Here is an 18,803-nt window from a genome sequence, read left to right on the forward strand (position 1 = left end):
ACATACATGATATCAGAGGACCAATACTTAAGTAGTAATAATTTTTTTTAATGGGCAGCAGACAGCAGGGAAATAAGTGTAAATGTTTATTTTTGCTGTTTTCCCAAATTCTCAGACTTTGCAAGTAATGATATCTTTTTATCTCCAGTCTTCCTGAAGCCACATAAGGAAATAGGAAAAGAATGGCTTTACTGGATTTTTCCCTCATGTCTTGTGACCCCTGTCCCAAGGTACCTATTTCTGTCTATCCTCACAGGGTCTTAATTCTCTCAAAGAAGTTAGCTCATAATAGCTATCAACTCTTCCAAGCTCTTTGAATTTTAATACCCTGGGATTTAAAAGATCAAAAGTCATTCAGTTGCTACTAGAATGAGAGATGCCAGACAGGGACATCTTTCACAAGCTTTACAAACCAAACCAGCCAGGCAGTTGTCTAATCTCCTATTAATGACAGCTGTATTAATGTTGCCCCAGTATCTTGAAGTTTCCCTAGCTTCCTTTACATATTTTTGATGTATGAGAATGACTTGGGGAACATATTAACACATAGATTCTCAGGAGCTCCTCAACCAGGAATTCAAATTTATTTGTTCTGTTCTGAGGTGGTGCATATTTAATTTAACAAGCTCCGGCCACACTCTGAGATTCTGATGTATGTGGATTCTGATCTACCTTTTGAGAAACATTTTTCTAAGACTATGGTTCTCACCCCCACCTGCACCTTGGAGTCACCTGAGGAGTTTTGAAAAATAGAGATTCCTGGATCCTGAAAACTCTCCACCTTAAATTCTGATAGCCTTGATACAGCCTGGAAACTGGGAATTTTAAAAGGTGTCCAGGTGATACTAAAGAGCATAAGGTCAAATGCCATACTGCTAGCCATTCCAGCCATCTCCTCTCTCCAACTCTACAGGAAGCATAAAGTGAGGACAATTCAAAGGCTCTCCCATAAGCAAGCCTGGGTACAAGGAGCCTAAGCCAGTACCAACACCCCAGTCCTCAGCTCGTAATTATTTCACCATGGAGTTCTGGGTCCTAATCTGCCCAGCTGCCATGGATTCCACAGGAGGTAAGATGCTAGGTGGAGAGACTTGTAGTCAGGCTTTTGCCTGCTCTCTCAAGACTGCTCTCAAGAAAGCATGTACTAATATTTATTAATTTTAATGTGATAAATCTCTTCAGAAATAAGAATCCTAGATGACATTTGCAGAGAAATGGACTTATAGGCAGAAAGAATCAAGAGGAGAGATTTACTTTTACTGGGAGGGAGGAGAGGGGTGTGCATATTTCTTTTGGATTTAAACCTCTGATATGTGACTCTGAACTCAATGAGGAGAGGCCTTGAAAGCCCTGGATCTTTCATAGGAACTTCAATTCTGCTGAGCTCCTAAACAAATACAACAGCAAGGCAGCAAATGTGAAAATAAATTATATTCACAAGAGGAAAAATAACTTACTTTGGGGTTTTATTTCATGAAGAGGTTTTTTATCTAAAAGAAAGAAAGAGAAAAAGAAAGTTGCATTTAATAAATTTACATGGAGCAGATATATTTCCTGTATCACTTTATATCTACCTCTATAAATAAAACATTTTCTCCATTTTTACGGACAACAGGAATGGCATTGTCCATAGTTTTCTTTTCCATTCTATTTTTTAAAATTTTTTCTCTTTTGAAAACTAAAAAAATAATTGTAGAATGATTATCACTTCATCATATCAAAATTTATTTTGTTGTGGGTTTACTAGCATTTCTCTGTGTTGCGTTTACTAGATTCTTATCAGGATGAGAAGAGCAGTGAGCTTTCAGCCTGTCGCTCTATTATATACAGTCAGAAGCCTGCTCAGGTAAGGGATGCGGTTTCACTCTAGATGACAGAAAAATGAACCAGCGAATAAATATTTAAAGGGATCCTGCCTTGGTATGCAGTGATCACAGCCTGGATAAAAAGTCCCCAACTCTGCCTATTTATCCATTCTTATCAGGTATGGGTATGGCACAGTGAACATGTTAGTTTTGTTTTTACAAAACTACTCTTTTTTTTTGTTTCGCATCTCCATTATCTGCTAAAATCTGTTCCATCTCTCTCGATGGAAAAGTTGTCATTTTATAATAACAGTATTTAGCAGTGCACCCATCAGATAAGGCGGATTAAGAGAAAGGCATTTAGCATGGCCACAGGAGTCAGAACTCAGCTGAGGAATTTTCTCAATCCCCCCCAGTGTCCCCCATCCATTGTCTCCTGTCCTGAGACTGGGCCTCTGTGGCTTATTTTGTGTCACACCACTATCCCTCTTCTCCCCATTCCCCCTGCCGTGGTCCATCTCAGGCTCACACAACTCCTCCACAATGCAGGAACCCAAGGTGACTACCCTTCAGAGGCTATGCCAAGATTCTAGAAGATCTGCATGGTGCTTCCTCCTTCTCATTAGTCCTTTCTTAGGGTTTAGATGAGGCATTGTCTGACTACAGGGATCCAGGCTGCTGTTAATCATTCACAGAATCACACAATGGTAGGGGAACCCTATGCAGTCCCCTTCTCTGTTTGCCCGAAGGCGAGCTACGTGGGGTGAAACTGTCATTTTGGATTATGTTTTTAACTGAAGCAAATCTGGTACAGTACACATTTGAGAATTTAAATATTATCTGACTGACTGCACCATCACCCTTCCTAGGCAGATCAACACAGCTCTATTCTGAGTTCTCCATAGAGTCTGTCTCACCCTAACTCACTCCTGCATTTAACATGGTTTCTACGGAATGCTCTTGCATCACATGAATGCAGTGTGCTATAAATGCAGCTCTAGTGTGTTTTGCCATCTGATTTGTTGTGGAAGTAACTTTCACAAGGTGTGTGTAAATCACACTCTTGCAAATGGACCACTATTTTTTAAAATAGAAAGGCAAAGTGAGATGGTAAAGAGTAATTTCTGGCAAATCTTTCTTTAAAAAGAAAAATCCTTATAAAAGATAATAATTTGTTGATGTTCATAAGATCATAGTCAGATTTTTTTTTACATAGTCAGGTTTCTTAAAACAGAGAACACTTGCATTTCCCTTACTGAACAGATGTGACGGTACTAGTTTTCCTGAGAGCAGGTGGTCCCTACTGAAGTCCAGATGCTAATGCATTCAAGAATCAGAATAAAATGACTTTGGTGGTTTTAAGCTAACCTCAGTTTTTGCTTATTGCACGGTATCTGAAAGCATTTGGCATGGGGCACAGCGAGGCTGGCAGGCCAAGGCTGAGATGTCTGAAAGTGATACATTGCTACAACTACACAAGGAGACATGTAGAACATCTGTTTAGAACTCTGACTGAGCTTAACAGTATTTTCTTCCTTCTAAACCACAGGAAGTAAGATTACGCTGGGTGGCAAAATGAAACTCCATTAAAAATACGTGAGATATGTAACTGTGCTCCAGAAAAATAAATCTAATACAGCCAGGCTACGAAAAAATGGGAGTAATAGAGTTCTATCAGGTATAGCTCTGAAAGAATGAATGAACGAATGTAGCTGAAAAACCCAGGCCCATGGACTTGAGACAGAGAAATCAGGCAACAAGAGCACACAGGGCATGAGTGCGGCACTTCCCCCTCTCACCTAGCTCTACAGCCACTTTTATTGGCATTGTGGCTTTAGTAGACCAGGATCAGAACTGGATTTAAACCTTCAGTTGTCTGCATTCTGTGTGACCTCAGTATTCTCACAGTGAAATGGGAATAAAAATTCCCATTAAAGGTTGCCACTGATGATTCAGCATAACTGGAAATCCATGCAGCATAGAGCTAGCACGTTTGGCATCAATAAATGTAACAATCGACAGCTAATGACACAATTTCAACCTGTTATGATTATCATGATCATCATCAGTAAAAAAAAAAAAAAAAAAAATGCCTATTTGTGTTGCTGCTAAGAGGGAAGTCACAACTCCAAATCAGAAATTCTAGTGGATTTGGGGGATTCCTGAATGCATGTTAAAACTTGTATCTACTTCTGGCCTCTGCTATTATGAGACCAACGTAAATCAAAACTTAAGTTTCCTGATATGTAAAAATTCAGGGCAGGGCCAGAATGCAGGCTCCCTTGCCTTCACCCACTGTAAATCTGCAGACCAGCAACCAAAGACACTATACAGAGTAAAAATTATTCAAATGGCCACTTCTCTACAGTGGGACTTGTTATGCTAGGGTCCAGCATGTCTTGTGCATCAGCGTGTATCCTCCTATGGAAATGGCTGGAAATCACTGGTGCCCAAGAGGGTTTTAGTCCCCTGGCATCAGCATCAAAATTGGATTCTGCTATGTTTTGTGAAATAATGGTACCTTGACAGGAATCTGCTAACATAGAGCATTTTCCCAAAAAGAAATACCTGTTTGAGATTGTTCTACAATGAGTACAAGAGAGGGCTACCCACTGACTTCACTAACTTTGCAAGAAGTACCCACTCTATGATCTTTTATTCTGTTTGCATAATTATTTTCTCACAAGGCTCAGGGTCATGGAACAACTTGGCCTTGATCAACTACATTCTCTCTGCTTTAATTTTACCTCTCTCCAAAGGCCAAGTTCAAATGACCATTAGTAAATTAATCCATTAGAGCCGTGGTTCTTGGTGGTAGTGTTGGCTTAGTGGTGTTGGCTGCATATTAGAATCACCTAGGGAGCTTTTTAAACAAATGCTCATAGCTGGGCCCCACTCCAAGAGATCTTGATTATTTGAGATTTGGGTTTTTGTGATCACGATCACCTTCGGGCAACACATCTGGGATCTGCGTGGTCAATTTTAGTTAGTCTCTGCCTCCCTAAGAGGTCTTGAGGTAGCTATGGTAAATAGATGGTCCCAGAAGGCTCTCTCCTATATCTTGCAGGTGAGAGATGTTGCAATTTTGAGCCAATGGAAGCTGAGCTGTAGTTTAGGAGAAAATCATAGCAGTTTTCCCAGGGTCTAAAATATACTGATTGGTACCTTCTGAGTAAATTGGAAATTGATGATAAATTATTATAACTCAGTCTTATAATCTTTTTGTGTATTTATAAGTTAAAAATGCAAACATTTTTAAGTGTTTTAAATTGTCACATTTTATTTCACTTTTTTCATTTATTTCATTTTTATACTCACTTGTTACTTAGTTGTGCATCCAAAATAATATATATATAAATAATATATATGTGTGTGTGTGTGTATATATATATATAGATAGATGATCACAAAGTGAAGAAAGCATAATTCCAGCACCAAGGGATAACCACTGTTAAGTTATATATACAAGCCTAGGTCTTTATCCCCTATGATTTTATAGATATGAAACTATATAAAATTGCCAGTGATTTATCATTTTTACCTATACAAATGCAGGATTGTCTTTTATGTATTGTTCTGCAATCTGCTTTTGTCACTTAGTACTGTAAGGCAGCTATTGTTTTGTGTCTGCCTGTGTGTGTATGAGGGGGGAGGTATATATCTATATGATGGAGAAAGAGAACAATCTACCTTTTATTTTTGGTTATGATTCATTTCTTTTTCTCCTTTAATTTCTTGCTTCCTTTTTTATATTCCATGCTCCTGAATCATTTCCATGGTATCCATTGTTCTTAGCAGCTATTTATAACATCATCCCTACACATCCAGCCTCTACTAGAGAACAAATGTGGTCAGCTGCATGCAGCCCACCTCTCTGGGACTACAGACAGCAGGCCCTGCAGGGAGATGGCACATGTGGACAGAAGAGTTCATCTCCAACCATAGAGTGAGGGCTGCAGACAGAGGGCTGCTCCTCAAAAGCTGTAGCTGGTGATTACTTGGAATCTGCTCCCAATGGTTTTGAATACTGCATAGATATGTTTGATTCCGGGGCCTATGTCATTTTTAAGATTCAGTTAGTAGTGTTGCTTAAATGTAGACTAAACACCCAATGGGGCAGCAACTCCCTTCTCAGCAGCAATTCAAATACATCATTACAGTCAATGTTTACCATTCTTTCATTTCACTAGATTAGTCATATCCCGTATTTTTACCTCCAAAGACCACTTTAATTATTTTGTTTGTCATAAATCATATGCTTTGAAACCTTTTCCACCCCCAAACAGGTATGTGTTAACTGTTTTGTATTTGAATTTACCGTTCACATTCTTTGTAATCTTAAATGATTTAAGAGTTGATACTGAAGTCTGTGGAATAGTCTGCCTTCTTTCTCTATTCTCTGGCTTATTTCCTTATTTGTTGCAGTAATTCTCTAGTATTAGCGTGAAAGAATCTGCCATGACTCCACATTGCCTCCGAGTCATGGTCAGCTGCTCTGCCTGCCTTTGTGGTCTTGCATTACTGGTCCCACCATGCCAGATATGAATTGGTTTCTGGAGCACCTCAGTACAAATCCATGTACTAGTCTGATATATCTATTAACTCTCTCCAAGGTCAACTCAAAGCTTTAGTCCAGGCTGTTGCCTCACCTTGGGAAGCCCTTCTCTCTTCAAGGCTCTCACAGAAAACTTTCCTGACTCCATGGCACTGATGGATTTCTGATTATTTCCTGAAATCTCTGGTGATTACTCCATTTGCAGGGATTGCTTCCCTCTCTCGACAGTTTGTCTAACTTATAGTCACTAAAACACAATGTATTCTTTTCCAAAAAGTAATAACATCACAAATGTTCATTTGATATATTTTATACTTTAAAAATCACTGTCAGTTATGGGTCTCTAACATGTAAATCATATTTAAATGCTTATGTGTATGACACTGCAACCACAGAGTCACAGCAAGAAAAAGATGGAGGGAATGAAATTAAGAGCTATTTGCTTGATTATTTGCTGACTGGTGGAAAAAGAGATTGAGGTTATTGATTATCAGTGTATTGCATGTATTCATGCTTTCCCTCTCCCCCCGCCATAACTAGAAATAATTAAGAGCTGGTGTTATGCCCTCTGAATGCTATCCAAGGCTGCAGGAAATCCCAGGGCCTGGCAGATAGGCCTTGTATTAGCAGTGAAGGATAATTAGACAAACATGAGGTCTGCTTTGCATTGGCAAGAACACTATGCTGGAATATGTCAGGGAGACAATGACAAGTGGGGATTCTGTTCTCCTCCGAGTGTTCAAAGTTCATGTAGGTTGTAGAACATGCAGGAAAACAACCTCCAGCTCTTGTATACATCCTAAAACTATTTCAGTGATTAAAAATGCAGAAATAGTAAAAGAGATTAAAATATAAACCATCTCTAGATTTGACTCTTTTTAGTTTCCTTATTGCATTTTTCTTTTCAGTTCATTTTGAAAGATCTTGGTCAGAAGTGACCCTTCAGAGACCATATTTATCCCACTCAGTACTGGGTTAGTTCAGTTCTTGTTTCTCACTCCAACTGTACTCCCCCTAGCTTCCCAGCCTGTATAGACATCACAAGATCTATTACCCCTTTTAAAATGCAATCTGAGAATCCTCATGGAGGACAAGCACAGAGAATAGGAAATTTTTAGAGATTCTTCCTGGAGTTTTCCAATTGGTGATGTCGGTGAGAGAAATCACTGGTTTCCCCAGAGAAATCTGAGAATTAGTGGAATTCCATGGCTGAATGGCAAAAACATCCACCTAAATAACAACTTCTATGAGTTGAGATGCACATTAGTAAATGAGAAACAGTTCTATTGAGATCTTCTAACTATGCATTGTTCAAGATCCCATCATGTTAATTAGATGAAGTCAGAAGGGTACCAAAACAGACGGCTCAAGGATGTCACTTCTGATGACAATGACCTTCCTGAATTGCCCTCAGTCAAAGCACATAATTAGTGTGCATTCAGGAGATGTAGTCTTCCCCCTTTTTTCTTTCAAACTGGGGGCCTGGACAAATAAGTATCCTTAATGACCGTGCTTACAGGTGGCATTTACATATTTTTGAGCTCAATCATTGAAACATCTAGATTGATACCAACTTCATTGTGATGTCTATCCCTTCCTACTGATTCCATGTGTGTTAGTTTTGGTGATGAATATGCAGAGTAAAATATGCTCTTGGGCCACTGCAAACACTTTTAAGCCCGTATCTATAAGACTTTCTTATCAGTAATTAGCCTTTGTGATAAAATGCAATGCTTCCAACTCTGCTCCAAGGGAAGATGCATAATAAAGTCCTTTTTCTAACCTATGAATTCTTTTGCTTTGATTCCTTACCTTCCAGTCACAATAGAAATATATACTATATATATTCAAAATGGAACAAAAAGTCCAGATTCTATAATTCAAGCTTAAGATAATCATGTATTGGTTAATGTCATGATAATCACTGACTTTGAGGCAAGAGTGATATTCAAATATTGAAAAATCATTTAAAAATATCTTATCAAAATGAAATTAATATATTGAAGAGATATCCACTTTCCCATGTCTATTGCCACGTGATTTACAATAGCAAAGATATGAAAACAACCTAAATTCCTGTTGACAAATGAATGCATAAAGAAAATGTAGTATATACAAACAATGAAGTATTATTCGCCCTTAAAAGAGAAGGACATCCTGCCACTTTCAATAACATAGATGAACTTGGAGAATATACTAAGTAAAGCAAGCCAGATGCAGAAAGATAAATCTGTTTGATCTCACTTATATGAGAAATTTAAAAATACCAAATTCATAGAGACAGAGTAGAATGGTGGTTGCCGAGGGCTAAGGCTGGGATGGAGGACGTGGAGAGATAATGGTCAAGGGGTGTAAAGTTTAATTAGGCAAGATAAAGAAGTCCTAGAAATCGAATGTGAAATAATGTGACTACTGTTAAGAATATTGTACTGTATACTTGAAATCTGCTAAAAGGGCAAGACTTAAATGTTCTCATCACACATGCACTGAAAAAAAAAAAGATAGGAGCTATGTGAGGTGATGGATATGCTAATTAGCTTGATGTGGCAACTATTGCAGAAGTGCACATATATCAAATCATCAAGCTGTGCAATTTAAATATATACAATTTTTAACTGTCAAGTATACCTCAATAAAGTTGTAAAAAAGGAATCCTATTTGTAAGTGCCAGCCTTGCCATAGGGTCACAGTGGCTTCCTGCTGTGTCAAGGGTTGTTCCTTAAATTGCTCAGGAGGGAGGTAGGGAGGTTTGGGGAGGGAAGATGGTGGGGGTTGAGATTTGGGAGGTGTTTGTTATGATGACTAAGAAAATACTTAACTGACATGAGGCTATCAGTCCTGACTCATTAGAAAATGCTTAAAGGGAAATTGTAAATTGAGGACCCTTGACTTACAAATTGTTTTTCAGCTTCATTAGTTCTCATGCTAGTCCAAACATTTATCTAACATTACAGACCAAATTACCTGTACATAGGGTCTACATCGGTCTTGTTTACCTATTTCCAGTACCTAGAACAATAAATAGAATATAGTAGGTACTCAATAAATACCTGTCAAATGAATCAGTGCTGCTAAGTCTTATACAGTGTACATAATTTCAATCACAAATTTACAAAGTCAAGGTTCATCAATTTCCTATGTTCTACATGAATTCATAGGATGTTGTGGCTTCTTGATGAAGAGTTTGGAGTACAATGCTAAAGAGGTTGAATTTGATAAGTCAGTCCCTAAGTGAGGCCAGCAACTTGTTTTGTTGGGTTAGGGCAATTTGTTTTTGTTTCATATCTAAAAGATGCCCAAGTCAGTTTATGTAACCATCACTCAAATGGCTGATTTTAGGTGTGAATGAGAATAAACTTCTCAAAACTCATTAAAAAACACATAATCTGAAGTCGCTGACATGTCAGTGGTGTTATTTTCATACTATATAATGTATTATATATATGTGTATATATGTTTAATATGTGTGTGCATATATATCTGGAAGTTGGTAAATATACAGCTGCAATGTATGTTCATATTTTACATGTATATATGTATATCTATTTTAATGTGCTTATGTTGTGTGTGTATGTGTGTATATATATATGTATAGGTGTCTGTATCTCATTTTTAAGCTAAAATGAAACTTAGCGATCTTCTTGCTCAATTTCCTCATTTTACAGTTACAGGTGCAAGATTGTGAGATTTGTCAAGGTAACGCACTAGTTAACGGAAGATCTGAACTGGGACCTAGGACTCCTGACTCTTTGTTTAGAGCTCTTTTTACTACCCTATGATATCTTTCTAAATGATCATGGTGATTTTCCATTCCACCGAACACTAACGCTGTCCTGTACTAAACACACATAAGAAGGCCAGGTCTTTTCTTATTCACAGTACTGACACTCTAGCGAATGAGGAAGGGCAGGGTTAATGGAATTAATGATAATATCTATTGATGATGTTAGTATCATCTTTATTTTATTTATCACCTTTCGTAATGATTTTGAAGAGATGTGTATTTAATTTGTAATTTAAAGAGAATAGGTGGAATGAAAACAAAGAGGTTTCCTTTATCTCTATTAATTTGCTTTGTTCAGCACACCCCAGAGGCCACTGAGTTTTTCACAACAGTAGATCGCTCAGTTTTAAATCACTTCCCTGATTGGGTTCTTGCCACTTCTTTTATAGCTAAACCACTCTATGATCTCAGACATTAAATCTTTCTCTAGTCCAGACTAATATTTCTTACCCAGGGTTTTGTGCTGTTGAATCCTGATTAATTACACTGCAAATGTAAAATTTGTAATTTACAGAACTAATAAAATAAGGATAGTTTTGTTTATATGACAGAAAGCCTAAACTTTGGAAACATCCTGACTAAAAGGGACCTTGGATATCCATCATTACTGACAGCAAAAAATATTTTAAATATTGAAAATAAATATGGCAATATTGGTAATTTTGGAATCTGGGAATGTGGAATAAGAGAAGTACCAGGCATGCATCATTGTTCTAGAACTGGTTCACAACAGAACGGTAATCCTGGTATCTATAAATTGCTATACAGTCTAGTACAGTCTAGTAATGCATACATTGTTGGGTTTGGTTTCTCCCCACTCTACTGAGAAAGAATTTTTGAATTTGTGTTGACAAATTAGGATTTGCTTTATAAAAAATATTTTCTACCACCTGTAATCCCAGCACTTTGGGAGGCCAAGGTAGGTGGATCACATGAGGTCAGGAGTTTGAGACAAGCTTGGCCAACATGGCGAAACCCCATCTCTACTAAAAATACAAACATTAGCTGGGCATGGTGGCACACGCCTGTAATCCCAGTTACTTGGGAGGCTGAGACAGGATAATCGCTTGAACCCAGGAGGCAGAGGTTGCAGTGAACCGAGATTGTGCCACTGCACTCCAGCCTGGGCGACAGAATAAGACTCCATCTCAAATAAATAAATACATAAATAAATGAATAAAATAAAAAAATATTTTCTGCCCAGCTTGTCAGAATATATGTACTTCTTATGAATGAAAGATGCTTGTATATCCTACTCACTACGGTGAGGACTGATTTTCTCACCTGTGGTTCAAGTGTTCTTCATTCCCTCTCCTGAGACTTTCTCGTGAGGGTTTATTTTATTTTATTTTATTTTTAAGAGGCAGAGTCTTGCTATGTTGCCCAGGTTGAAGTGCAGTGGCTATTTACAAAGACAGTCATGGTGCTCTATAGTCTTGAACTTGATCCTCCTGCCTCAGCCTCCAGAATAGATGGGACTATATAGGTGTGAACAACCGTGTATGACTTTGAGTTGTTTTTAACTGTTGGTTAGAATCATAAAATTTTAGAACTTGTTGGGACCTTATAGATCCCCTGGTCTGTCACCTTCTCAGGACCAAATCCTACCAGCTGAGCAGAGGAAGGATAGAAAATGGAGGGTAGTTCATTCAGCTACTTATCAGAAGTTCTAGGAAAGGATATTGATTCTTTTGTCTGACAGAAAGTTTAAGAGTCTTTGTGAACTGTTAGGGTTCCTCCAAACTCTTTTTGACAACTGACAGTATTTCTCAAATTACTGCTCAAAACTAGTTTGTATAAAGAATGTAATGAATGTATAAATAATGTCTTCTACAGGTTTTAATGACAAGTACATTTTATTTTATTAGACACTATCTTAACCAGATATATTAGGAAAAGTTTTAATGAAATATAGAAAGTATTGCACTGTTGATACTCTTGCAGAACATGGAAAACTTTTTTTTTTTTTTTTTTCTACTGCAAGAATTCCTTTATTAGAAAACACATATGTGCTGGGCATGGGGGTTTACACCTGTAATCCTAGCACTTTGGGACCCTGAGGTGGGAGGATCACTTGAACCCAAGAGTTTGAGGCTGCAGTAAGCTATGATTGTGCCACTGAACTCCAGTTTGGGCAACAGAGTGAGATCTTGTCTCAAACAAAACAAAACACCACACACACACACACACACACACACACACACACACGTATACACACACACACTATCATTATTGCTATTTTGTATAATAGAGTGCTTACTATGGAGGGAAAATGCTTTACTCAGATTAGTTTATCTTCTCACAAAGAACCCTTTGTAATAGATACTGTTATAATTTTTGTTTTATAGATAAGCAAATTTAAACTTAGAGAAATTAAGACACTTGTTCAAGGTGCTCCTGCCCATAGTACTGTAATCGGAATTCAAACTCAAACTATCTCACTGCAGAGCCCTGAGGCTTCAACCTATCCTTCATTTAAGTGATGAATATTCACACCCAACAGGCTCAATTCATTCCTTTCTTCCAATTGTAGGTTCCTGTCTGTCCATTTTGAGTGGAGAACAGCTGGTTTCAACTCAGTCACAAAGGAGCTTTGAAGGCTATTTAGCCTGTGTTCTTAATGCCAGATAAATCCAGGCCCAACATGGGCCAGTCTCACTGAAGCTCAACCTCTGTACCTTCCAACAGTCCCCAGTTCAGTGTTTCTCGGGAATATCATCTATAAAATTGTCTTTGTTATGGATTTGCACTCTCACCCACGATCTGGTTCTAAGATTATAATTTAAGAAATGTTTCTAAGCTTTCTAATGGTTTGTCTCCAGGGACTCATTCTTGTGTGTTTGTTTAGTTTTCTTGGGTTTGTGTTAGGTTTTACTTTGTTTTGCTTTCGTTTTTTTTCCCTCGCTCTCTAAGTAATATGATCCGGAGGTACATGCATCCTGCTCTCCAGCTGCCCAAATTCAGTTTTAGCACCCTTATTTACAGTGGAGGTGTTTTACTTTGATTTGTCTCATAAAATGAACAAAGTTAACAAGATGTGCTTAGAGAAACCAACTTCCAGAGACTATGTTTCTGAAGTGCTACATAGGACTTCCTGTCTAATTTTGCCAAAAGAATGCAAGCATAGTGGAAAAATACATATTGAAATATGTTGTGGGAAAAAGTGGGTAGCAATGGGAAAATGTAGGTAGAAGGAGAGTTAAAGAGAGACAAGCAGAATAACTTCCTTCATTTCTATTAGCTGAGAAAGCAGTTCTTACCTAGGCTCTTCTGTCCTGGCTCTGTACCTGTGGCACAGATCCCTGAGGAAATAGAAGATGGTGGCAACAGAAAAAGTTTCCTGGATGACAAAAGGCATCTTAAGTGTTTCAAACCTGGTTGGTAAGAAAGGTCACAGATTTTTAATAGCTTATGAAATACGCATCCATCATAAACCAATGGATGAATGCCAGTCTTCATTGAGAAGGGAGATCATGTTCAAAAAAACCCAATAAATGTCTTTTTCTTTTCATTAACAAGGCATAAAAATAGAAAAGTCAATAGTGGGTGGGTAACAAAGGGAGAAGTGTTATGGTAATTTGTTGCGTGCATTTTATTCTTGATCTTGTTTGTGTCCAATCCACTCAGGATATGGCACTTGAGTGCAAGTGCCCATCAAGAGGCACAGAAATGACAGTTTTAGCTTTGTAAAAAAATTGTTTTTAAAGCCTTCACAAAGACACATGAATATTGCACTATCTCTGCTTTATTTTCTTTTTAATTAAGCACAATGGAAACTTCAGTCTGAGCCAGTCCACTCTGTCTTGTTAAAGCTTGTTCCTCACTGGTCTTCATACTGGCCCCCATAATGGAAAAGTGTTTATTGGGGCATGGGGGAGAGATTGTTGCTAAGCTGCTAATGACACCATATGTGCCCAAATCTACATTCTAATGACTCCTGTGGTTCTGCAATATTATGTCCACATTTGCTATGCAGTATATATGAAGGCAAATTCTGAATTAATCAATTGTTATGCAGAAAGCCAAGCTATTGAGTATCTCTAGGAAAAAGTCTTTATGTGAAAAGGAGCACCTACTATGTCCTATAAATTAAAAGTACTTGGGAGAATTAGCAAGCAGTAGGATGCTTTGTGGCCAAATAAAAATATACTGTGCTGGTATGTTATCTTGCTAATGCCATTTTCATTTCTTGAATTTAGAGAGTTCATGCTATAATTAAGCAATTGTGCTGTGTGGCTGGTTTAGCTGGTTCTGAAATACGAACTTGTCTAACAAAAAGTCTAGATTGAGTCAAGTATGATTTCTGACTCTGACCAAAGAAAGGAATTGATAGGTTTTGTTTTGGTAAAGGGACACTTATCGGTTATAATCCCATAAACAAAAGAGGTATTCCATAAAACCGCTAGTATAGAAATAAGTTGTTTCAGATGCGAAGAGCTATCTCCAGGATGAAATTTCTCTGATTCAGTGCCCTAGGAAATACAGGGAAGGAACTCAGGTAATTACTGTAATGGATAACAATGAGGTTTAGAATTGCCCAAGAGAAAATGCTTAACAAAGCAAACATGTCTTTCCTGTGATTACAGGTTCACCTTTTCAGGTGCTTCCTCTAGGTCATTTAAGTAGATCATTCAACAGACAATGTGGTTAGATTATTAGATGTAGCTCCGGGATGTTTATTTGAACCTGCTATTGTGTAGATGTCTTTATCCTTGATGGGGTTTCCTAACCATCAACTCAAACTTTTCTTATCACTGCAGCCATGAGAAGTGAAAACAAACCACTATTTTACTGATATTTCAGTTTTTGAACTGTCAGTGTTGAACTGACCTATGTTATACCTTGACAAGAGGAACGGCTTAGCTATCAGGTAGCTAAGCCTTGGAGACTTCCTCTGTCTTTCAGGTCCGTGTGGCATTTCTCTAGCTTTAGTCTCACTACACAGCTAGGTGCTAATCCCTTCTGAAGCATACCCATTTAATCTTCTCAAGCCAATACCCTTAGTTTTATATCTCCTGGGGTAAAGAGAGAGGGAGCTGGCTTCTCCTATTCCTCAGGATCAAACTAAACACCCTGCTATTTTCACCTTTCTCTTCCTGTCAATGAGGCATGCACAGCTTATTTCTCTCTGGCTGTGATCTGAGAGCACAGAAGCAGCTAGGTACAGTAAGGAGAAAGACCAATGGTCAGGAAACCACCTGATTCTGGTGTTCAAGCTCAGAAAACATGGAACTACAAGTTCTTGTTTCTTGACAGGCATACCACATCATTACCTTTTTCCTCTAGAAAAGCAATACTCTAGTATAAAGGCACTGCATGTTTATGCTTGTAGTTTAGCTTTGTGGATTCACTGTTATTGCCAAAAAATTCCTAATCTGCCTCTTACCAGTCTTGGGGCATTTACTTAGTTTTTGATTTTTAAGCGACAGGGCCTCCCTTTGTCACCCAGGATGGAGTGCAGTAGAGCAATCATAGCTCACTGCAGCCTCGATCTCCTGGGCTCAAGTGATCCTTCTGCCTCAGCCTCCCGAATAGCTAGGACTACAGGTATGTACCACCACACTTGGCTCGTTTTTCCTTTTTCTTTTGTAGAGACCGGGGTCTTGCTATGTTACCCAGGATAGTCTTGAACTCCTAGCCTCAAGTGATCCTCCCTCCTAGGTCCCCCAAATGCTAGGATAACAGGCATAAACCACTGTGCCAACCGTATTTATTTTATTGTTGAGAGCATCTAGGTATGGCCATCTGGGACAGTGTAACATTAAGGTTCTGTGTTCTAGTCACAACTGACTAAGTAGCAATAATACCCAAATATTAAAGTGATCATTCAGAGCTGGCAGCTTCATCTCTAGGAGAAATGCAACCCTCAGAGACAACAAAGAAAAACTAGATGTTTTGTTGAAGGCTAAATAAAATCAAAGACATGTAGGTCATCTAAGAGCCAAGAAATGCCATTATGAATCCTCCAGGAGAAGGTGGAAATTGAGGAATTGCTCTAGGGTCATGTTGAGTGTCAAGGAAGAAAATCAGGATGAAGAAAATTCCCAAATTGTAATATGACCTAGATTCTTCAATAAAGCTACTGCTCCATAAAGCTGTTGCCAAACGCTATTTTAATCAAAGCCAGCCTTCATTGGAGCTCTATCCTCAGAGTACAGCTATTTTCACAAAGAGCACTCCAACAGAGTACCAGTGAGAACCTCAGAGTGATGTTGGCATCATTTAATTGGATTACTGTTCATTGCTTCCTGAAGAGATAGGGAAGTGTTATTTTTATTTATTTATTCTTTGAGACAGGATCTCACTGTGTTGCCTCAGCTGGGCTGCAATAGCACGATCATGGCTCACTGCAGCTTCATCCTCACACCTCAGCTTCCAGAGCAGCTGGGACTACAGACATAAGCCACCATGTCTGGCTTATATTTTTTTAATTTTTATTTTTTGTAGAGACAGGGTCTCGCTATGTTGCCCAGGCTGATCTTGAATTCTTGGACTCAAGTGGTCCTCCTGCCCTGGCCTCCCAAAATGTTGGGATTACAGGTGTGAGCTACCATGTCTGGTGTTATTCATTTTTGTTATATAGGTAGCCACTTTCTATTTAAAAGGACAGAATACATCCTGGTGTTGTGCTCTTATGAACATACCCGTTTCCCACTGATATGAAAATATATCTCAATTACATCAATAATCTCATAGACTTCACCCTTTCTCCTTCAAAAATCTTCATCACTATAGCCATCAAAAGCCTCTGATCATATTTGACAAATACACAAATATGCATACAATGAAGGCTAGAAAAAACATGCTGAAGTGAAAAAGGAAATGGAAGAAATTAATAGAGTACATAGAAAGAAAAGGCTTATGTAGCATTTTCAACTCATGGGGGTAATTAATAGAGATCTTTTTACACATCCCAAGCCTATCTTCCTAGCTATGTTATTTCCACTATAGGAAAGGATTGAGCTGTTTTAATTCCATAAAAGTACGTACACATCCATGATGCATTTAATTTTATGTGCCAACTTGACTGGGCCATGGGTTGCCCAGATATCAAGTCATATATTATTCTAGATGGTTCTGTGAGGGTGTTTTTGGATGAGATTAACATTTAGATGCACAGACTGAAAAAAAGCAGATGGCCCTCCATAATGTGGGTGGGCCTCATCCAATCAGTTGAAGACCTAAATAGAACAAAAGACTGACCCTCCCGTGAGTAAGAGAGAATGCTCCTTCCTGACAGCCTTCCAACTAAAACACTGGCTCTTCCAGCCTGACAGCCTTCTAACTGGGCCATCAGATGTTCCTGGTTCCACAGCAGCCTACCAACTTTTGGGCCTGAACTGGGACATGGGCTTTGCAGATTTTGGACTTGCCAGGCTTCAGAATCACATGAACCAATTTTCATAATAAATATATTTAAATATCTCTGCATTGCACTCTTTCTCTATGTGTGTGCATATCCTATTGGTTCTGTTTCTCTGGAGAACCCTGTCTAATATTGCATCTCAGATTTCAGAGTTAGGATCGAGGCTTGCCAGTACACTCTCAGTGCTGATAAGTCCTTTCAGCCTTAAACAGAACTCTTATTCAATTGATAAATGAAAAGTTATTACAATGCAAATGCAAAAAAAAAATAATATTTGTGTGTTGGATAACAATTCTTTCTTCTATTAAGAGCTAACCATTATCTGTCTCCAATCAGTAATTCTCAGATTAAGTTTTAGTCAATTAAGATTGAAGCCTGATATCCACTGATTTTCCCCAAGTGCAAGTACAACCTGTGGTTGTTAGTGAAGGTTATTATTATGAATATAAAAATTTCAACCAGTAGCCAAATAGTTATATTGTCATGGTTCTTTGGAAGACATGAAATTCACCGCCCAACTGTACTAATTTATAATCATGGCCATCCCATGGCTCAGTCTGGTTGATACATAAAATTGATCAGGTGTATATGTGCTTGTAAAATTCAAAAAACTTAGTTCTTTCCTTGAAGTCACTCATGGTCATAGTTCAGGTAGTTGCTTTAAGCAGTTTATTGGCTTACTAAATGAACTCTTCCTATGGACATTGGCCATGTGTAGTTTTAGTGACACATGAGTGGTTTTCTAAGTGTTCTCCTTGTTCTCCTGTAGTGGAAATAAAAACAGTCACACCTCAAATGTGTGTATTAGAAAAACCTGGTGGTATTCAAGAGAGGTGAGAAGCACATTTCTTTAAATATCCTTCTATTGAGCTTGTGTTCAGATTCCTTACATTTAGGAAGGGGGAAGGCTTTTTGAAGGCAGCAAATAGTTGGTATGCATTTATTGGAGAGCATACCCAAACTACAACTGGTGGGTAGGTGGTCTTCCATTACAGCCCCCTGCATTGTATCTGATGCATGCAGGGTAATCAGTGCTTGTACTAGCAAATAGAGGCTATCAGGAAGTGCTCAATGTACTAATCATTTTAACCGATGTATGAACCATACAGAATTAGTCTGAAAATACAACAGGTAGCAGGTGCCTGCCTTCAAGGGTATTCAGTCACACTAAGGCAGAAAAATAAAACCAACTTAGATATTTCCTCCATACTGTCATTTTCCCAAAGAAAATGTGATGCATCTCTCTGAGAAGATCACAAACTAGTAAGCTATGGTGTGTGTGTGTGTGTGTGT

General features: G+C 38.3%; 1 protein-coding gene across 1 annotated transcript in view; it reads right to left on the reverse strand.

Moving 5' to 3' along the window:
* Positions 1–18,803, reverse strand: part of UNC5D (unc-5 homolog D (C. elegans)) — a 606,477-nt gene that overhangs the window by 95,072 nt on the left and 492,602 nt on the right. The window contains exon 8 of the mRNA XM_011964768.1: positions 1,458–1,490. Coding sequence (XP_011820158.1) covers positions 1,458–1,490 — 33 coding nt within the window. The remainder of the gene's footprint in view (positions 1–1,457; positions 1,491–18,803) is intronic.

The sequence above is a fragment of the Mandrillus leucophaeus genome, unplaced genomic scaffold (assembly GCF_000951045.1).
Source record: "Mandrillus leucophaeus isolate KB7577 unplaced genomic scaffold, Mleu.le_1.0 Scaffold705, whole genome shotgun sequence".
Taxonomy (NCBI): domain Eukaryota; kingdom Metazoa; phylum Chordata; class Mammalia; order Primates; family Cercopithecidae; genus Mandrillus; species Mandrillus leucophaeus.